The 22663-nt window shown below is 36.6% G+C and overlaps 1 protein-coding gene across 3 annotated transcripts in view; it reads left to right on the top strand.

The window, feature by feature from the left end:
- Nucleotides 1-22663, top strand: part of BUB1B (BUB1 mitotic checkpoint serine/threonine kinase B) — a 57559-nt gene that overhangs the window by 1610 nt on the left and 33286 nt on the right. For all 3 annotated transcript variants that reach the window (XM_049705144.1, XM_004274006.4, XM_049705135.1), the window contains exons 2-8: nt 1155-1301; nt 7953-8012; nt 8373-8517; nt 12460-12656; nt 19894-20063; nt 21490-21704; nt 21877-21968. In XM_049705144.1, coding sequence (XP_049561101.1) covers nt 1155-1301; nt 7953-8012; nt 8373-8517; nt 12460-12656; nt 19894-20063; nt 21490-21704; nt 21877-21968 — 1026 coding nt within the window. The remainder of the gene's footprint in view (nt 1-1154; nt 1302-7952; nt 8013-8372; nt 8518-12459; nt 12657-19893; nt 20064-21489; nt 21705-21876; nt 21969-22663) is intronic.

The following is a 22663-nucleotide window of genomic DNA, read 5'->3' as shown; positions in this document are numbered from 1 at the left end:
TAGAGATAATGGGCTTCCCTGGTGGCGCAGTGGTTGAGAATCTGCCTGCCGATGCAGGGGACATGGGTTCGTGCCCCGGTCCGGGAAGATCCCACATGCTGCGGAGTGGCTGGGCCCGTGAGCCGTGGCCGCTGAGCCTGCACATCCGGAGCCTGTGCTCCGCAACGGGAGAGACCACAGCAGTGAGATGCCCGCGTACCACAAAAAAAAAAAAAAGAAAAAAAAGTAGAGAGAGTTTAATTGCTATTTTAAAAGCAGGAGAAGAAATTTAGATGAACTTAGGAAATATTTATTCAGTGCTAACTAGTGTTAGATCCTATATTAGAGCATGAGAAAATAAAAATAAATGACATGGCCCTTACATTTACAGGATTCACACAAAATAGTTAAAAAGATATGAGTAGTTAAAACCTAAATTATTATTAATCACTTACAGTTTACTTTCTTGAAGGAAGTTTTCAGCTCTCATCTAGACTGAGGTCTCACATAACTTTCACTTTGTTTTGAAGAATAGTGCCTATCTGTTTTAAACCCAGAAATAGTGTCTCTCAGCCAGAATTAAGCTTCTCTTTGACCATTGCAGAGCTCTGAAGTTCAGAGTACATACCCTTTGTAGTGATTACCTCCAAAAACCTTTTGGGGATTCCCCCCATAGAATTGGTAGAATTGGGGTAGCCATTTGTGACCAGTAAACTGTATTTTTGTCTGTTTCTGCTCTTGGCTACCCGTATACATAAACTTCAGTTTTAAGTCATCAGTTGAAACATGGGGTGTTAGTCTGATAAACACGTTGCTAATTTTAAATTAAACTAGATGATGCATTCAGTTGTAGGCATCGAACTGCTTTTTGTCTACTTTGCCAAATTTATAATACTTTTTTCCCTTTTTTCTTCCTGCCATAAACTTTCTTCTTATAATATTGTTCACAATACCCTAGCCATGTTCTCTCCTCCATTAGGCAATAGTACAGCCGTAAACTTGGCAACCAGGTCACAGAAAGGCTCAGAAGCTTAGGAGTATAATAACACTACTAATGTGCCAACCCACTATATTCAACCCAAAGATCATGATCACTTTTCTGAAAACATTTACAATAATCTAGTGTTATAATAACTCAGTGTTGGTATGAGATTTACTTTTGTTCCTCTTCGCAGTGAAGTCATGTCCTTGGAGGGAGATGAATGGGAGCTGAGTAAAGAAAATGTCCAACCTTTAAGGCAGGGGCGGATCATGTCCACACTTCAGGGAGCACTGGCACAGCAAGAAGCTGCCTGTAACACTACTCTTCAGCAACAGAAACGGTATGTAGAATGGTTGGGGCTCAACCTGTCATCATTTATCCCCAGTTTGGTAGGTAATGTGGGTGTGGACCCGTGCAGTATGGCATGAGGAGTACTAAACTACTCTTCAAAAGCTGGTAGCATGAGACTCTGTTCCTCTCCTGCTTTCTCATCACACAACAGCTATCTAAAGATCTCCTCAAGTGCACTTAAGAACAAGAGCTATGGGATTTCATTTCATTGTGGAGCAGCCAAACTCTTGTATCAATAGAAATATTTCTCAAACAGGGGGAACTGATAAGTAAAGCAAGTATCATTTTACAATATTTCACAAAAGTATTATGTCATTCTGGATCCCTAAACAGAATGAACTCTTTGAGAGTAATCAGTTAATGAAATTGCTTCTTTGGATTCTGAATACTGAGGGAGAGTGAATCTGCTATCTTTTATGTGTACTCAATTATTAACTTTCTAGGAAAGTATTTTCGAGAATGTGCCAGAAAGAAATAGTGGTCTCCAAAGAAAATGTAAACCTCAGAGAAACTGAATTTAACAAACTCAGGATAATGAAAAGCTGAAAAATACCACTACATTATTCAAATGGACCTATGGAACTTGCTCTCCTCTGACAAATGTTTTGATAAATATACTTTTTTCAAAAAAGTAAAGTATCAGTTTCTACCTTCAATCTCGTGACAAAATTCTGATATTATAGGCAAATTATCATTTTTTATACATACTTTATTTATTAATTTTTTGGACGTGCCACGTGGCATGCGGTATGTTAGTTCCCGGACCAGGGATCCACCCCACAACCCCTGCAGTGTAAGCGCGGAGTCTTAACCACAGGATGGCCAGGGAAGTCCCCAAATTATCATAACTTTGATAGAATGTGATGAATATCCTTGTTCATCTCTTTGGATCTGTAAAAGCATTGAATTTTATGGCTTTGTTTCGCAGATGGTGTTCTATTCTTAAAGCTTCTTGGTTCTGTGACGTTGTGCTAGTTTTTCCACGTCACTAACTACTCTTCCTTTTTTCTTGTTGGCTTCCTACTGCATTTTATCTAAGTCTCTGTTCTTTGTCCTCCGTTCTCATTCCATATTCAAATTTTCCAGGATTGTTTAACTACTATTTACATCTCTTACTTGCCTTCTATTGATAAATGTCTTTTTATCTACCTGTAACATATAATTAGATAAATGTTTCACTAATATATTAAATACTGAATCTTTTCTCTCATAAATGACCTATCTTTTTGTACTCCATTTTGATTAATGGTACCAAAACTCATCTGAATGATCTTACCTCACTGCCCTCTCACTCTAATTTTATTTAGTCAATTACTAAGGATTTGTGGTTTAAAATTTTTATTTATTTATTTATTTATTTTTTGCGGTACGCGGGCCTCTCACCGTTGTGGCCTCTCCCGTTGTGGAGCACAGGCTCCGGACGCACAGGCTCAGCGGCTATGGCTCACTCGCGCAGCTGCTCCACGGCATGTGAGATCTTCTCGGACCAGGGCACGAACCCGTGTCCCCTGCATCGGCAGGCGGACTCCCAACCACTGCGCCACCAGGGAAGCCCATGTGATTTTTATTTTTAAAGTATAATTTACATGCAGTGAAATGCTCAGATTTTTAGTTAGTTTTAAGACATTTCAAGACACAGAACATTTTTATTACCTCAGAAAGTTTTCTCATGCCCCTTCCCAGTCAATCTTCCTCTCCCTCATGAAGCAACCAGTGATTAGATTTCTATCACCATAGGTTATTTTTGTTTATTCTAGAATTTTATATAAATGGAATCCTACAGTTCTTTCAGTATGTTTTTTAGCCTTTTTCATGTTGCATGTATCAGTAGATTTTTTCCTTTTTATTACTGAGTAGTATTCCATTTGTTTATCCATTCAGTTGATGGACAAGTAGATTCTTTCCAATTATGTGCTTTATGAATAAAGCTGCCATGGGCATTCTTGCATAAGGCTTTCTGTGGACATAGATTTTCATTTCTCTCGGAATAGAATTGCTAGGTCATAGAATAAATGTATGTTTAATATTTTAAGAAACTGCTGGTTTTCCAAGGAGGTTGTAACATTTTACACTCCTATCAGCCATGTATGAGAATTTATTTGCTCCAAATCCACTCCCATATTTGATGGGGTCATTTATTTTCATTTTAACCATTCTGGTGGGTGTATAATAGTATCTCATTATGGTTTTGCTTCCCATCTCCCAGGTGACTAATGATGGTGAGCACTTTTTCACTTGCTTGTTGGCCTTTTATATATCTTCTTTTGTGGTGCATTTGTTTAGATATTTGGCCTAGTTTTAAAATTGGATTGCAGGAGTTCTTTATATAGTCTGTATACAAATCCCTTATCTAATATATGTGTTACAAATATTTTCTCCCAGTCCATGGCTATCTTATTTTCTTGGTGGTATTTTTTGACAAGCAAAAGTTTTTTGTTTTTGTTTTATTTTTGAATTTTATTTATACAGCAGGTTCTTATTAGTTATCCATTTCATACATATTAGTGTATATATGTCCATCCCAATCTCATCCCACCACCACTTTCCCCTTTGGTGTCCATACGTTTGTTCTCTACACCTGTGTCTCTATTTCTGCCTTGCAAACCGGTTCATCTGTACCATTTTACTAGGTTCCACATATATGTGTTAATATACGATATTTGTTTTTCTCTTTCTGACTTACTTCACTCTGTATGACAGTGTCTAGATCCATCCACGCCTCTACAAATGACCCAATTTTGTTCCTTTTTCTGGCTGAGTAATATTCCATTGTATATATGTACCACATCTTCTTTATCCATTCGTCTGTTGATGGGCATTTAGGTTGCTATCATGACCTGACTATTGTAAATAGTGCTGCAATGAACATTGGGGTGCATGTGTCTTTTTGAATTATGGTTTTCTCTGGGTATATGCCCAGTAGTGGGATTGCTGGGTCATATGGTAGTTCTATTTTTAGTTTTTTAAGGAACCTCCATACTGTTCTCCATAGTGGCTGGATCAATTTACATTCCTACCAACAGTGCAGGAGGGTTCCCTTTTCTCCACACCCTCTCTAGCATTTACTGTTTGTAGATTTTCTGATGATGCCCATTCTGACTGGTGTGAGGTGATACCTCATTGTAGTTTTGATCTGCATTTCTCTAATAATTAGTGATGTTGAGCAGCTTTTCATGTACTTCTTGGCCATCTGTATATCTTCTTTGGAGAAATGTCTATTTAGATCTTCTGCCCATTTTTGGATTGGGTTGTTTGTTTTTTTAATATTGAGTGGCATGAGCTGTTTATATATTTTGGGGATTAATCCTTTGTCTGTTGATTCGTTTGCAAATATTTTTTCCCATTCTGAGGGTTGTCTTTTCATCTTGTTTGTAGTTTCCTTTGCTTTGCAAAAGCTTTTAAGTTTCATTAGGTCCCATTTGTTTATTTTTGTTTTTATTTCCATTACTCTAGGAGGTGGATCAAAAAAGATCTTGCTGTGATTTATGTCAAAAGAGTGTTCTTCCTATGTTTTCCTCTAAGAGTTTTATAGTGTCCAGTCTTACATTTAGGTCTCTAATCCATTTTGAGTTTATTTTTGTGTATGGTGTTAGGGAGTATTCTAATTTCATTCTTTTACCTGTAGCTGTCCACTTTTCCCAGCACCACGTATTGAAGAGACTGTCTTTTCCCCATTGTATATTCTTTTGCCCATTGTGCTTCCTTTGTCGTAGATTAGTTGACCATAGGTGCGTGGGTTTATCTCTGGGCTTTCTATCCTGTTCCATTGATCTATATTTCTGTTTTTGTGTCAGTAACATATGACAGGCAGAAGTTTTTAATTTTTTTTTTTTTTTTTGGCTGCATTTGGTCTTTGTTGCTGCATGCGGACTTTCTCTAGTTGCGGAGAGCGGGGACTACTCTTCGTTGAGATGCGTGGGCTTCTCATTGCAGTGGCCTCTCTTGTTGCGGAGCACGGGCTCTAGGCGCACAGGCTCAGTAGTTGTGGCTCGCGAGCTCTAGAGCACAGGCTCAGTAGTTGTGGCGCAGGGGCTTTGTTGCTCCGCAGCAAGTGGGCTCTTCCCAGAGCAGAGCTCGAACTCGTGTCCCCTGCATTGGCAGGTGGATTCTTAACCACTGTGCCACCAGGGAAGTCCAGAAGTTTTTAATTTTGATGAAGTTTAATTAATTACTTCTTTCTTTTAGTGCGTTTTGTATCTTCTCTAGGAAATCTTTTCCTGCCCCAAAGGTGCAAAGATATTCTCCTGTGATTTCTTCTAACTTTATTGTTTTAGCTTTTATGTTTAAATTTATCCTTGAGTATGGTGTGAGGTTGGAGTAAAAGGTCTTCTGCATCCACCCCCACCCCCACCCCCACGTGAATATCTAGTTGTTCTGCCTCCGTTTGTTGAAGAGATTATTTTTTTCTTTCCCCATTGAATCATTTGACTGTATATGTGTGGATCATTTCTGAGCTCTCTATTCTGTTCCGTTGATCTAATTGTCTTTCTTTTCACCAATTATATATTGTCTTGATTAGCTTTATATAGTAAAGACTAGAATCAGGTAGCGTGAGTTCTCCAACTCTTGTTCTTTTTCAAAATTGTTTTGGCTATTCTTGGTCCTTTGCCTTTCCAAATTTTAAAATCATCTTGTCAGTTTCTAGAAAAGAGACTGCTGGGATTTGGGTTAGATTGCATTGAATCCATAGATAAATTTGGAAGATTGCTGATTTTTATCAGTAGTGTACATAATTGTGTCACCTTAGCTACATAATTGTGTACCCTTTTCTAAGTTTTCCTTTTCTTATAGTGTTGTTACCACCCAGGGTTCTTGGACTCTTTAATCAATAGAAATTGATAAGGGGCCAGACCAGAAATTCAGGCAAGGCTTTATTGGGACTCGTGCTGCAGGGAGCAAATAACAGGTTCCCCTGAGCTGGGGCGAGCTGGTTTCTTAAATGGGGTGAGGATAGGAGTGGGTCCAAGGGTTGGGCCAGAGGGGTGACTTGGGTGATCTGCCCACCCCCTTGGTGGTGCTGTGTGCAGGGATCATTAGCAGTACTCTGCTTTTGTTCCTGAAACCTCAGAAGTGGTGGGTTTTGGGTCTTTTTGGATCTTGTTGTTCATAATTTGCCCCAACTGCAAATGTACACAGTTATTTTTAGTCCCTTATAGTTTCTTTGTATTCTGTTGCACAAGGAGACTTTTGTCCAGGTGCCAGCACTGCGGCAAAGGGTCCCAGGTTCCAGCCTGTCTCAGTGTTACCTGATTAGTCTTTTTGAAATCTTTACTTACCATGTTCAAGATACTCTCCAATTGAAGAACCACTAGTGGCTTGAACAGGTAGAATCCAAACTCTTTAAATTTACATTTAAAGCATTCCCTTCTTACCTCTCCAGATACCTCCATTTATTCCCAATACTGACTTTATGTTATAGCTTAATTCCCTCTGGGTTAACTGTCCCCTTTTGACAATTTTATTCAATACTGATTTCCCTCTCTCTTGGAAAATTCCCTTTTTCTTTCAAATCTTATGGTTCCTTCAGAGTCTCACCTTCTAAGATTGCTTCTATGATACCTCCTTTTGACTTCATAAAGCCTTTACTATCCATTCTTGGCAATTGTAATATACTGCTCTGTATTATTAATTTTTCATTTATGTATTGTCTTTCTTATTAGGGCATAAATTCCTTTGTGTCAGGGACTATTCTTTATGTCAAACATAACCCGTTATACAGTTTTTTTTTTTCCTTTTTTTTTTTTTTTGCCCCGGACGCGCAGGCTCAGCGGCCATGGCTTGCGGGCCCAATCGCTCCGCAGCATGTGGGATCCTCCCAGACCGGGGCACGAACCCGAGTCCCCTGCATCGGCAGGCAGACCCTCAACCACTGTGCCACCAGGGAAGCCCCTTATACAGTTTTTATTGATTAAGCATTTATCTAAATTGTGGTTTATTACCCAATACTTCCCCTCTATTCTAACTGGTCTGTCTTAACTTAGTCTTAGCCCTCTGCTTTCCCAGCTCTTTACAAAGTCATATTTTGCACTTTCTCTGAAGCATTCCTCCGATTTATATGTGGTTTAATTCTTCTCTGACTAATGTTACCCATGGAATTTTTCTTTAAGATTCTTATTTCTATATATATCTGTATGTGTGTGTGTTTAGTTTTTTTTCAGTGCTATCAGATACATATAAAATAATAGCTGTCATTTATTGAGTACTTACTATGTCTAAACACTACACTTAAGACTAGTCAACCTAATAAGATAGATAGTATTATTATCCCCATTTTATAGATGAGGAAACTGAAAACAGTTTAAATAGCTTTTCTAATGTTAACTCAGCTAGTGATTACTGGAGCTGCATTGGAACCTAGGGAGTCTTGTTCCAGAGATTTAAACTGCTGTGTAATACTTCTTTTCTATATGTTGTCTTGGAATTTCTCTAATTTCTGTATATTTTATTTCTTCTGTTATATTATCAGGCAGAATCCTGATTGTTTCTATTCTTTTTCTTTCTGTTTAATAAGCCCTCAAACTCCGGTGCAGTTATGTAGGTTGATATTAAACACTTAATAATGAATAAAAATGAAGGTGATACTTATTCATTTGGCTTTTATCACTATTGCTTATGCTCACATTTTCTGTTTAAATTTCAGGGCATTTGAATCTGAAATTCGATTTTATGCTGGAAATGACCCTCTGGATGTTTGGGATAGGTGAGTCTTTTTATTTAACAAGGGCCATAGAAACTTAACAGGTGAGCCTTTATGGCCATGCATCTCAAACTGGATGTTTTGCAGACACAGATAAGCAAAATAATCATAGTGTATCTTCCTGAGGTGTGACTGTGAGCTATACCTGTCTATCACCATCCCCATTATTTCCCACAGGTATATGTTAGCAATATTTGGAAAAGTTTGAGGTATACAGGCTTAGGGCATGTCATTGAGGACCTCTAAATATACTGGTAAATATATCAGTATATTAGATATTTCTGCTTTAAAAAGTCCAGAATGGGTCTTGGAGCAAGATAATGTTAAACTTGAAAAATATTCTTTTCCTCTCTTCTCATTCAGGTATATTAACTGGACAGAGCAGAACTATCCTCAGGGCGGGAAGGAGAGTAATATGTCAACATTATTAGAAAGAGCTGTAGAAGCACTACAAGGAGAAAAACGATATTATAATGATCCTCGATTTCTTAGTCTCTGGCTTAAGCTGGTAAGTCTTTCTCAAGTGCCATCTGAGTTTAAAATATTAAACCAAGAGATTTTCTCTAGAGGTATCTTGTACACCAAAAAACTGAGCTGTTCAGTAGATACTAAACATTTAATAAATATTCAATATTTGTTAAATTGTTTCTACTTTAGAGGTGGATTTTACTATAAGGTTTTTTTATCCCTTTAAAAGTGATCATAAGGCCTGTCTTATTTCTCTGTAGGAGTGGGTTATTTATTGATTTTAAACATCATTGGGCCATGCAACTGTACTGGGGGAGGATGTGTAGGAGCCAACACATGGCAGTGGTACGATTGTTTGGGGAAACGCTTTTGTAGGTGATTCTGGTATCCCTTTCTCCCAGCTTTTGAATCTTCACCATAAAAAAAAGTGATGTTTATTTTTCATCTGTCTTTGGGTTTCTTTCACCTAGTATGTTGCTACAATTAAAAATATTGACCTGACCACTTTGTACTATCTTACTTGACATGTAGTTCTTTTAAGAACACTCTTAAGGATTTTTTTATGAAAATGTCTTTGTAAAAATTATGGCCAGGGTTTCTTAGACATTAATTTCATTGCTTTTATCCTAAAAGAGATTAGAAAAAAAGCAAGTGATAAATATTTAGAATAGAATTTTAGATGATAGAATTAGATATTGGATAAAAAAATTTTAAGTAAAATATATTTAAAAATTAAAAATACATTTTTAAGAATTAAAAATTTATTAAAAATAAGTAATTAGATAATTCTAAATAACAGAATATTTACAACCATTGTAATATGTTAAAATACTAACACTGGAAATTAATAAGATTTCTGGCTAAAATATATCCCTTGGGGAGGACTTAACTTAAACTTCAAATAGTTACTAATACAGGAAGTTAGGTGAATCCTGAAGATATCATTATCTTGATTTCTGCAGGACATTTGACATATCTTGGCATCCTTATACAAGTTGGTGAAATTACCTTAGGGATAGTAGTTGGAATTTATAACAAAAGATGGCACACAAAGAATTCTAAACAGATTTGTTAGTATGGAGACTGTGGTTTCTGGTGGTATACTAATGGATTTTGTTCTTCATTCTATTCTATATAATATTCTTATGTGTGATTTATTAGAAGGTTGAACTAAATAAACCTCTAAAGTGACTTTTAATCCCAGGTTTCTATGACTATATTTAGTTGGAGCTATTAAAAGTAACAATTGGAATAATTTCTCTGTTCACTTGTGTTAACCTGGTGCTTGGACTGAAAAGCAGTGATTATCATAGAGTAAAAGATACAGTCTAAACCAGTACTCCTGAAAGAATGGTCTGTAGACTGTTCAAGATAAGTACAAAAATTGAGAGTAAGCATTTAGAAATTTTGTTAACAGTTTAGCATTGGCACAACATCTAAGCACATCCTCATTTTTCTGGTAACTTCTCTTTTTATTGTATTTTTAAAAAATATCAGTCAGTACCTTGATTTCAATGTGGTGAAACCTTGAACGGGGAACCCAACTGATCCTGACTCAAAAAACTGTAAGACAGTAAACTTGAATTGTTTTATGCTACTAAATTTGTGGTAATTTATGATACACCAATAGATGAATGCAATGGAAAAAAAAATCAGCAATGGAATGGAAACTTTTAAACACACACACACACACACACACACACACAACTGTCTCCTTCACCACAGGTAATCTGAGAAGGACTGGTCTAGATAACCGTCAAATTCAAATTATCAGCCCTAGAGTGATCAGCAGTAATTTAAACTTTGCACCTGGAAAATAAGGTCCATATGAAACTATTTTGCTGTCTTTCTTAGTCAAGAGGAGTAAAGGTGGGTTTCTCACACTACTCTTTTGATTTGCAGAAAGATTTCTGCAGTCAGAGGGTTTTTTTGGGTTTTTTAAAATTTATTTTATTTTATTTATTTTTATTTTTGGCTGTGTTGGGTCTTCATTGCCGCATGCCGGCTTTCTCTACTTGCGGCCAGTGGGGGCTACTCTTCGTTGCAGCGCTCTGGCTTCTCATTGTGATGGCTTCTCTTGCTGTGGAGCACGGGCTCTAGGTGCGTGGGCTTCAGTAGTTGTGGCACGCAGGCTCAGTAGTTGTGGCACACGGGCTTAGTTGCTCTGCGGCATGTGGGATCTTCCCAGACCAGGGCTCAAACCCCTGTCTCCTTCATTGGCCACCAGGAAAGCCCCAGTTATTTTTATAAAGGATAACTACAATCTAGCTAAGGAAAAATTTGTTCTTAGAAAATATCCAGTATTTTTAGTTAAAAGTGTAAAATTGTTTTAATTTGGCTTTTTAAGGTTACCAAAAAGGTATGTTTAACTTTTGAATCTATTAATCTCACCATCTTATCCTTTTATTGATATTTATGTTATTTCTTAAGTGATCTCATTCAGCAGTCTGGAATAACCTGATATGTACTGGCTATCCCATGCTGTACCACAGCTATTCAGAAAGCCGTTAACGAAGTGCAGTCAATTTTAAGCTTTATTTATGTAGTAATAGATATCGAGGACTGGATCTTATACTGATAACGCATTGAGAATTATAACTTTGCTTGAAACACCATCACATATGGGAAAACATCTCTAATTCGGATAAGCAGAAAAACTGCATTTACTAAATTACTGCAAAATTAAAGTATAAAATACTAATTGTTTTTGTCAAAGATATAAATGGAGCATTTCATTTTTTCAGGCTTTTTCTACCAGACTCTGGGTAGGGACCTGAATATAGTAGATAGCAATGTTTTCTGCCTTCGTGGAGTTTACTTTTTTGAGGAAGACAGATGGTAAATGAACAGGAGAAAATGTTATCCTCCGCAGTAGTGAAAGAACTCCTAACTAGAACACTGAAATGCTACTTTCTATATGAAAGGAGAAACTTTTAAAAATAAGTATTATCTGTGAAATTATATTTGGGAATAACTGCTAACATTTTAAATTTGTAAAACCGTCTTAGAAAGCAATTTACTTTTTAACATAGTTCTACTTATAGGAATTTAAGGGAATAATGTAAATTGTGAAAGGCAGTATGCTTAAGGATATTTATTATACAATTATTTATATTAGGCAAAATTAGAAGTGGTTTATCAAAAAAATAGGGGAATAATTAAATGATGGAAGATCTACTAGATGGAACATTTTTCACCCATTTAAAAATAATAATGAAGAGTAAGTAGCCGCATGGAAAAATGAATGATGCACTATCAAATGGAATAAAAACATTTAATTATGATTAAAACTGTAAAATGACAAAAATCCTTTTATCCTGGGTAAAATGATATATGTTCCTTTTTTTCCCTAAGGGAAAAACAAAGACTGAAGAAAATACATAAAACTGTTAGTGGTGTGGGATTTTTAGTGATCCCTCTCTCCTCCCCTTCTTGCTACTAGAATTATCTACATTGTAACTGGTCTTATAAGGTCCCTTCTAAAATATAGATTTGACCATGTCATTTCTTTGCTTATAGCTCTCCTACCCCGACACATATAACATTGACTATCAAGTATATTTAAAATTGATTAGCTTGACTTTCAAGACTGTTCAGACCTTTTTTTCCCAAACTCCTGTCTTGCCTACACCCCTACAAATTTCTAGTCTTTAGTGTCTTTGCTTATGCTATTTTCTCTGCCTAGAATGCCCTTCGTTTTCCATTGTCTACCTTATGTAAGTCTATTCTTCCTTAAGTGCCACACTCAAATGTCATACCTTCTTAAAGTCTTTCCTCCCTATCTCTTTTTCTTACAAATTAATCTCTTTTGTCTATGTTTTAGGTCCTCCCAATATATTCCTTATAACATTGTATTATAATAGATATATTTTTTTCAGTGCAGAAACTACATATAGTATCTCCAGTGATTGTTTGGCACATAATAGACACTCAGTAAGTGAAGAGAAATTGGTTAATTGCTAACGCTTTTCATTTGTTACAGGGGCATTTATGCAATGAACCTTTGGATATGTACAGTTATTTACATAACCAAGGAATTGGCATTTCACTTGCTCAATTCTATATCTCATGGGCTGAAGAATACGAAGCTAGAGAAAACTTTAAGAGAGCAGATGTGATATTTCAGGAAGGGATTCAACAGAAGGCTGAACCACTGGAAAGACTGCAGTCCCAGCACCGGTAAACTGCTTCCCTGGAGCTTGTCTTAACTCGTTAAAACTAATAACAGTCGTTTTGCATCTGAATAAAGTGCTCTCTATGGATTGGCAAGTTAACTTCATTACTATTCAGTTTTTTAAAAGACATATTTAAATATTTTCCATTTAACATTCTGTAAAATGTACTCTTTGGTGTACAGTTCTATACATTTTCACAAGTGAGTAGAGACATGTAACCATTACCATAATCAAGATATAGAATAATTTCATCACTCCATAGAATTCCCTCACGTTATCCCTTTGTTGTCAACACCTACTCACAATCCCAACCTCTAGCAACCACTGATGTGTTCTCCAGCCCTATAGTTTTGCCTTTTCCATAATGTCATATAAATGGAATCATACAGTATATAGTCTTGATTCTGGCTGCTTTCATTTAGCACAATGCATTTGAGTTGTAAGAGTTCTTTATATATGCTGAATACAAGCCTTTTGTCAGATGAGTGATTTGTAAGTCTTTTCTCCTAGCTTAAGTCTGGGAGTGTTTTTTATAGACCAAAGTTTTTAATTTTGAAGAAGTTTAACTTACAATTATTTCTTGTATGGATCGTGCTTTTGGTATATCTAAGAATTCCATCTAGCTGAAGGTCACAGAGGTCACTCCTATGTTTTTATCCTGAAGTTTTATAGTTTACTTTTTACATTTAAATCTGTGATCCATTTTGAGTTAATTTTTGTAGAAGGTATCAAGGCTGTTTTTTTTTTTTAAGGCTGTTTTTTTTTTTATTTTGCATATGAGCCTCCATTTATTCCTGTGCCACTTGTTGAAAAGACTTTCTCCATTGAATTACCTTTGCATCTTTGTCAAAAAGCAAGTGATCATATTTGTATAGGTTTATCTCTGTTACTCTGTTTTGTTCTGTTGATCTCTGTGTCTGTCATTGGTATATATCACACTATCTAGATTGCTGGAGTTTTATAGTAAGTCTGGAAATCAGGTAATATGAGTCTTCTAACTGTTCTTTCTAAGTCTTCTAGTTCCTTTGACTCTGTGTATAAATTCTAGAATCAGCTTCCTGGGATTTTGATGAATATTGTGCATGAACAAGGTATATTTCTCCATTTATTTAGATCTTTGATTTCTCTTAGTGGGCTTTGGTAGTTTTTGTCTTTCAAGGAATTGGTCCATTTCATCCAAGTGATGAGTTTATGGACATAGAATTGTTCATAGTATTCCTTTATTATCCTTTTAATGTCTGTAGGTTATGTAGTAACCCCCCTTCTTTCATTTTTCATATTGATAATCCTGATATTGGTCTTCTCTTTTTCCTGTCAGTCTGGGTAGAAGTTTATTGATTTCTCTTGATCTTTTTAGGGAATCAGCTTTTGGTTCCATTGATTTTTCTCTTAATTGATATTCTGCTCTTAATTTTATTAATTTCTGCTCTTTATTATTTCCTTCTCTGTGCTTGCTTTGGGTTTAACTTGCCCTTCTTTTTTTAATTTAAGGTGACACTTAGAGCACTAATTTCTAGAATTTTCTTTTCTAATATAAAAAATGTCTGTCTAAGGACTGCTTTAGCCGTATCCCACAAATTTTGATATAATATTATATTTTCATTTTCATTCAGTTCAAAATATTTTTTAATTTTCTTTATGTCTTCCTTTTGATCCATGGGTTATATAGAAGTCTATTGTTTAATTAGGACATGTTCGGAGATTTTTCAGATATCTCCCTGTTACTGATTTCTAGTTTAATTCCATTATGATCAGAGAACATAATTTGTATGATTTCAATTCTTTTGAATTTATTAAGGTTCATTTTATGGCCCAGAATATGGTCTATCCTTGTGAATGTTTTGTGTATACCTGAAAAATATGTCTTTTCTGCTGTTTTGGAGTAAAATGTTCTGTAAATGTCATTTAGGTTAAGTTGATTGGTAATCTGTTCTAGTCTTCTGTATCCTTGCTGATTTTCGGTCTACTTGCTCTATCAGTTACTGAGAGAGGAATTTCGAAGTTTCTTTTATTGTGTTTTGGTTGTTTGTTCGTTTTTCTTGCCGCGTGGCTTGTGAGATCTTAGTTCCCCGACCAGGGATTGAACCTGGGCCCTCACCAATGAGAGTGCAGAATCCTAACCACTGGACTACCAGGGAATTCCCTCTTTTATTGTGAATTTATGTTTCTTCTTTGAGCTCATATCAGTCTTGCTACATATATTTTGAAGTTCTGTTGTTAGGTTTATACACATTTAGAATTGATCCCTTTATCATTATATAATGTTCATCTTTATCCCTGATCATACTCGTTCTGAAGTCAGCTTAATCTGATATTGATATAGGCAGTCCAACTTTCTTTAGTTTGCATGGTACATCTTTTTCCTTTCTTTACTTTTTTTTTTTTTTAACAGTTTTAGAGTTGTGCAGCCATTGCCACAATCTAATTTTACAACATTTTTAACACCCCAAAATGAATTCCATACTTATTAGCAGTCACTCCCCATTCCCACTCACCCCAGTTCCAGGCAACCACTAATCTGCTTTCTCTCTCTGCATTTGCCTCTTCTGGACATTGCACGTAAATGGAATCCTACATTATGTGGTCTTTTGTGACTGGCTTCTTTCACTTAGCATGTTTTCAGGGTTCATCATAGATGAACATAGTTGTGGCATATATCAGTATTTCATTCCTTTTTACTGTTGAATAATATGTCATTCTATGGACATACCACATTTTGTTTATCCATTCTTCAGTTATTGGGCATTTAGGTTTTTATTTTTGGCAATTATGAAATAATGCTGCTATAAACATTCACATTACAGGTTTTTGTGTGGATTCCCTTTTACTTTTTTCTTTTTAACAAAGGGAGTTCTTTTTTTTGTTGAAGTATAGTTGATGTACAGTATTGTAAAAGTTACAGGCGTACAATATAGTGATCCACAATTTTTAAAGGTTATACTCCATTTATAGTTATTATAAAATATTGGCTGTATTCCCTGTGTTGTATAATATGTCCTTGTAGGTTATTTTATACCTAATAGTTTGTACCTTCCAATTCCCTACCCCTATGTTGCCCCTCCCCCTTCCCTCTCCCCACTGGTAACCACTAGTTCTCTATATCTGTGAGTCTGTTTCTTTTTTATTTTATTCACTAGTTTGTTGTATTTCTTAGATGCCACATATAAGTGATAGCATACAGTATTTGTCTCTGTCTCTGACTTATTTCACTTTGCATAATCTCCTCCAAGTTCATCCATGTTGTTGCAAATGACAAGATTTCATTCTTTTTTATGACTGAGTAGTATTCCACTGTATATGTATACCACATCTTGGTTATCCATTCATCTGTTTGTGGACACTTAGGTTGCTTCCGTATCTTGGCAATTGAAAATAACACTATTCTGAACACTGGAGTGCATTTATCTTTGCAAATTAGTGTATTTGGTTTTTTTTGGATATATACCCAGGAGTGGAATTGCTGGGTCATATGGTAGTTCTGTTTTTAGTTTTTTGAGAAACCTCCATACTCTTTTCCATAATGGCTGCAGCAATTTACATTCCTACAACAGTGTACAAGGGTTCCCTTTTCTCCACATCCTTGCCAACATTTGTGATTTGTGTTCTTTTTGATGATAGCCATTCTGACAGGTGTGAGGTGATACCTCATTGTGGTTTTGATTTTCATTTCCCTGATGATTAGTGATGTTAAGCGTCTTTTCATGTGCCTTCTGGCCATCTGCATTTCCTCTTTGGAAAAAAGCCTTTTAAGGTCTTCTGCCCATTTTTTAATCAGGTTGCTCCTTTTGCTTTTAACCTGTCAATGTCTTTATATTTAAAGTGGTTCTTACACGCTAAAGAGTTGGGTGTTGTGTTTTTCTCAGTTCTTGCAGTATCTTTTATGTGGTATACTTAGAACATTTTAATGGAATTATCAATTTTGGGGGATTTAGATCTGTTATTATTTGTTTTCAGTTTGTTCTCTGTCTTTTGTTCGTCTGTTGCCCCTTTCCTGTCTTCTTTTGGATTATTTGAATTTTTTTTTTATTTCATTTAAATTTATTTTATTGGCTTTTTGTCTGTTACTTTTTTAGTGGTTGCTCTAGGGTATATTATACATATATCTAACCTTTCACAGTCTCCTTAGAGTTAATATTGTACCTTCAAGTAAAATATAAAAGCTTTATAACCATATAGGTTCTTTATCTTCCCGACTTTTTTGATATACTGGTTGTATGTATTATATTTACATACATTGAAAACCCCATCCGGGACTTCCATGGTGGCGCAGTGGTTAAGAATCTGCCTGCCAATGCAGGGGACACGGGTTCGATCCCTGGTCCACGAAGGTCCCACATGCCCCGGAGCAGCTAAGCCCATGAGCCACAGCTGCTGAGCCTGCTCTGTAGAGCCTGCGCTCTAGAGCCCGTGAGCCGCAACTACTGAGCCCACGTGCCACAGCTGCTGAAGCCCATGCACCTAGAGCCTGTGCTCCACAGCAAGAGAAGCCACCGCAATGAGAAGCCTGCACACCGCAAGGAAGAGTAGTCCCCGCTCGCTGCAAGTAGAGAAAGCCCATGCGCAGCAACAAAGACCCAACACAGCCAAAAATAAATAAATAAAATAAATAAATTTTTTTAAAAAAGAAGAAAACCCCATCAGACAATGTTATAATTTTTGCTTTCATCAGCCATACATATTTTAAAGAACTTAGGAGAAAAATAATCTTTTATATTTACCATTTTTGTTCTTTCTTTATTCCTGAAATTCCAAGTTCTCCTCTGGTGTCATTTCCTTTCAGCCCAGTGAGGGGTTTTTTTAGCCATTCATTTAGAGTGAGTCTTTTGCCTAAAAATTATCTTAGTTTTGTTTTCATCTGAGAATGTCTTTATTCATCTTCATTCCTGAAGGATATTTTCACTGGATGTAGAATTCTGGTTAACAGTTCTTTTAACATGTTTCTATCTTCTGGACTCCATGACTTCTGATGGGAAACCTGTAGTCATTTGAATGGTTCTTCCCCATTTTTTGTAGTGTGTTGATTTTCTCTGGGTATGTTTAAGGTTTTTTTCTTCAACATTGCTTTTCAGCAGTTTGATCATGATGTGTCTAGGTGTGATTACCTTTATGTTTAATCCATTTGGGGATTACGGCACTTTTTGAATTTGTAAATGCATGCCTTTCACAAAATTTGAAAAGTTTTCAGCCATTATTTTAAAAATATGTGTCTAGGGCTTCCCTGGTGGCGCAGTGGTTGAGAGTCTGCCTGCCGATGCAGGGGACACAGGTTTGTGCCCTGGTCCGGGAGGATCCCACATGCCGCGGAGCGGCTGGACCTGTGAGCCATGGCCGCTGAGCCTGCGCGTCCATAGCCTGTGCTCCGCAATGGGAGAGGTCACAACAGTGAGAGGCCCACGTACCACAAAAAAAAACAAAAGCAAAACGTGTCTATACCTTTTCTTCTGGGACTTCAGTTACACATATGTTAGACTTTCTGATATTGTCCCACAGGTCCCTGAAGCTCTGTTCATTAAAAAAAAAAATTTAACCTTTATTCTTTCTGTTCTTTAGGGTGGCCAATTTTTATTTATTTGTTTTCAGGTTCATTTACTCTTTTCTCAGTCTTCTCCATTCTGATAATGAGTATATCCAGTAAATTTTTTATTTCGGATACTGTGTTTTTCAGGTCTAAAATTTCCATTTGATTCTTTTTCATACTTTCTGTGTGTCTGCTGAGAACTATCTTTCCACTCATTTCAAATGTTTTTACCTTTATCTTATGGAGCATCATTATAATAGCTGCTTTAAAATCTCTGTCTGAAAACTCTAACACCTGGGTCATTTGATGTTTGTATCTGTTGATTTTTTTTTCCTTTGAGAATCGGTCACATTTTCCCAGTTCTTCGTGTGTGACTTAATTTTGGATGATATCCTGGACATTTATCCTGAATTATTCGACTCTAGGTCCTGTTGGTTGATGTTCTCTGGAGAATGTTGATGTTTTTGTCTTATTAGGTAACTAACCTTCAGATATCATAATTTCTTTTTCATCTTATGTGGGTATTGGTTCCAGTGTCAATTCAATTTTCCAAAGACCTTTGGGTCTATCCCATGTGTCTGTTGCTCTGGGGTTAGTCTAGGACTTGGGCAGTGGTTTATACTATAGTTCAATTCTCAAAGCCTTTTCTCTGCTGCTTTGGGTCTGCCCTGTGTATGCATAGCTCAGGGGTGAGTCCAGAGCTTGTGCCAATTTATGTATAGAATTAGGAGATCCCTTTCTTCAGCTCATCCTCTCCAATGTTTCTCCCATACTCATTGGCCCTCGGAGTCCTGTTTTCCCAGTCCTCTGGCCAGAAAGATGAGGTTTCTCTAGGAGTTTTAGCTTCCCACACCACCAGTGTAACAATTCAAAGTGAGGAAAAGAGATGAAGGGGAAAAAAAAAGAAACCAGGAAGCAGCCCTGTGTGGGTTGTTTCTTCAAGTTTGACTCCTCTCCACAGTCCACTTGCTTTTGTTTACGTTTCAGAGATCTCAGTTGCTTTTTTGTATTTTGTCTAGAGTTTTTAATTCTAATCAGTGAGAGAGAGAGAAGCTATCATGAGCTTGTTCCATCTTGGCCAGCGTTCGCAGTTTATTCAGTTTTTTCACCCTTTTGATAATGCTTGAAACTTGGGCAGCAGCACAGGAAGTTTAGACTTCAAACTTCTGCCAGCTTTACTAAAGTAAAATGTCCTGTTGGATGCAACTTCATTTCATCTGATTCAGGAAAAATGGTGGGGTAGGGGGTAGGGTGGGGATTCTATGTAGAGAGAGAAAGACATGCAGCGATAAAAATAGACGTGGCAAGATGTTAACAATTAGTGAATCTAGGTAAAGGGTATATGGGTGCTCATTTACTCTTTCAACTATTTCGTGAGTTTAAAAAGTTGGTGGGAAAGTCTCATCTTAATAAATTCTATGATCTTAATCTTAGACATCCTGATCTGATCCTGAGATCAACTTACTCGTGCTCTTCAGAGTATTTTTAATTGGTCAAGTTTGGACATACAGAGGGGGAGCTAAATCATTCTAGCCAAAACCTTTTCTGATTTCAAGGTGGCTTTCTTTATTCCTGAGAGATTAAACACTTTCTTTTGGCTATTTGTATATATTTCTTCCCTTATCCCACTTTTCGCCCTTGTTTATTTAACAAATTAAGAAATTTGAATCTGGTGAGTAGTGTTCATCTCACCAAATGTTAATTGTCCATTCTCTTACTTTAGACAATTCCAAGCTCGAGTGTCTCGGCAAACTCTGTTGGCACTTGAGAAAGAAGAGGAGGAGGAAGTTTTTGGATCTTCTGAACCACAACGAAGCACATTGGCTGAACTAAAAAGCAAAGGGAAGAAGACAGCAAGAGCTCCAATCAGCCGTGTAGGAGGTGCTCTCAAGGGTAAGTTTGTTAAGTGTTATTATGGGAAGCTCTTCGTCTCAGGTGGTAGGCAAATTATGTAAGGAGAACATGTATAAATATATATGTGGACATTGTCCTTCTGTTCTGAGTACTAGGTAGCAAAAAAGAAAAGTCTAAGGAGAACTGAGATCACAGTGTGCAGTAACACTAAAACATGTCAGCATTTTGTCTCTTAATTAAGAAAAACCCATTCTGAGGCCCTTATAATGCAAAAGAAAAAGAGAGAGAAAAAAAACCTAACCTAATATACAGGGAGCATCTAGAGTTTCTCAGTTTTAGTTGTTAGTTGAAAGAATATATGCAATAATGTAGCAAGTATTATCAAAGTAAAGCTTACATGTACCAAATCCTCAAAGAATGTTTTAACTTGGTCTTCAGGTTTTGAGGGGTCAGAAATTGGGCTGTCTTTGTATACCTAAAGATGATCAGTAATAGCTTTTTTAAAAATTCACTATTTTTTAGGGAAATTTAGGTTTACAGCAAAATTGAGTGGAAGGTACAAAGATAAATAATTATTAACCAAATTTATAGCAGTTAGACATGTAGACCAGATTTTTAAAAGATCTCTTATCCCTTTCCTGATATCAACTTTTAATACTCAGAATGGGGACTTCCCTGGTGGCACAGTGGTTAAGAATCTGCCTGCCAATGCAGGGGACATGGGTTTGAGCCCTGGTCTGGGAAGATCCCACATGCCGCAGAGCAGCTAAGCCCATGCACCACAACTACTGAGCCTGCGCTCTAGAGCCTGTGCGCCACAACCATTGAAGCCTGTGCGCCCTGGAGCCCGTGCTCCCCAATAAGAGAAGCCACTGCAATGAGAAGTCCGTGTGCAGCAACAAAGACCCAATGCTGCCAAAAATAAATAAAAATTAATACTCAGAATGTTCTTTGGAGATCTGAGAATTAGGGTATAAGGAATATAGTCTTAAAGAATATTTCATCCAGATCATGATGAAGCTTGATTCTAATAAGCAGCCCCACTAAAGAGAATACCACTAATAAGTGGGCTAATTTGCTTTTTCTAGATTCAGTACATTTCAGCTGATTTCCATTGAGAGAAAGTTTTAAACTGAAAAATGAAGATTAAGATTAGGTTAGTCTGGTAAAATTAGGCAATGTTAGAATGATGACTGAAGGAAGATGTAGAATTTGTTTCTTGGTTATCTATGCATAAAAGATTACAGGTGAGGGAAAAGAGGTAGGGTATAAGTAACATACAGAATGGACTTAAAAATTACTAATTTGATCCATTAAGGTTTTTAAAATTATTATTTAAAAAAATCTATGATTGTGTGGTAGTAGAAGTAATCTCCTTGATTTGGGAAAGAATTAGGTATACCTTCTTGGGCATCTAAATTGATAATTAAAGATTTTACATGGAGTTTTAATATTTTTCTCTTAGCTCCAAGGCAGAACAGAGGACTCCAAAATCCAGTTCTTCAACAGATGCAAAGTAATTCTAGAATTACTGTTTTTGATGAAAATGCTGATCAACCTTCTAGAGAGGAGTCATCTAGGCCTACAGGGCAGCCATGGATAGCACCTCCTGTGTCCAGGGCCAAAGAGAATGAGCTGCAAGCTGGCCCTTGGAACACAGGCAGGCCTTTGGAATACAGGGTAAGGACTCTTAGATCCAGTTTATTTGCTGACATAACAAAGACTTCAGAGTTAGAGTAGATGAGTATTTTTAGCATCTCTCTTAATTCCTCTTGAATAATTAGGCATGGTCTGCATATGTTGTGTCAGAATGTAAAACCATGGTAATTTTAGTTTTCTTCTTCATCGCCAGCCTCGTGGCAATGCAGCTTCTATGACAGCTGTACCCTCTGTGCTTCCCAGTTTTACTCCATATGTGGAAGAGACTGCACAACAGCCAGTTATGTGAGTTTGGTTTCCAGATATTTTGAGGTGGGAATTATGAAGAGTGGGCAGGGGCACCTATCCTAGTTCCCAAAGGCATTTTCTTCTTTGTGGGGATGAAGGTAAACCAAAGTTTTATTTCCTTTACATCTATATTTTTTTGAGTATGTTAGGGCTAAAAGACTATTTGTTGGTATTATTAAGGAACAAACTTAATAGGTTTATATTAACATTGCTGTAGTCAAAGACAGTCACTGTGATTTAAATGAGGTGTTCTACCTTTGTTATTGACAGTAATGAGAAATTATGGCAGTTTTTCCTCGTAACCTGCTTTTTCTTTCTGGATGTCTTTTTCTTCCTAACCCTTGGCATTTCTGTTTATAAGAAAAAATAAGATAGATGATGATTAAATAAACAGGCAGTCTGAGATTCAGTCTAATATGTAACATTGTGGAGTTCTAATATTAGGTCGTATTTTGCACCCCATGGCAAGAGTTTCCTCATAACTAAGCTATAACCCTTCGTATATGCTAGGTATGATGTTTGTGTGGGATTTTCATAGAGTCTTTTATCAGTTGAGGAAGGCTTTTAAGCATGTAGATGCTTGGGCCATTCAAGGTTCTGATCCAGTGTATCTGAGGTGAAGACCAGGTATCTTTAGTTGTAAAAAGGTACATAAGAAAATAAAAGATACATAAGTGATTCTGATCCATTGT

Source organism: Orcinus orca, chromosome 2 (genome assembly GCF_937001465.1).
Source record: "Orcinus orca chromosome 2, mOrcOrc1.1, whole genome shotgun sequence".
NCBI classification, from domain to species: domain Eukaryota; kingdom Metazoa; phylum Chordata; class Mammalia; order Artiodactyla; family Delphinidae; genus Orcinus; species Orcinus orca.
Note: the sequence above shows the minus strand (reverse complement) of the source record. Positions and strands in the feature narration are given on the sequence as shown.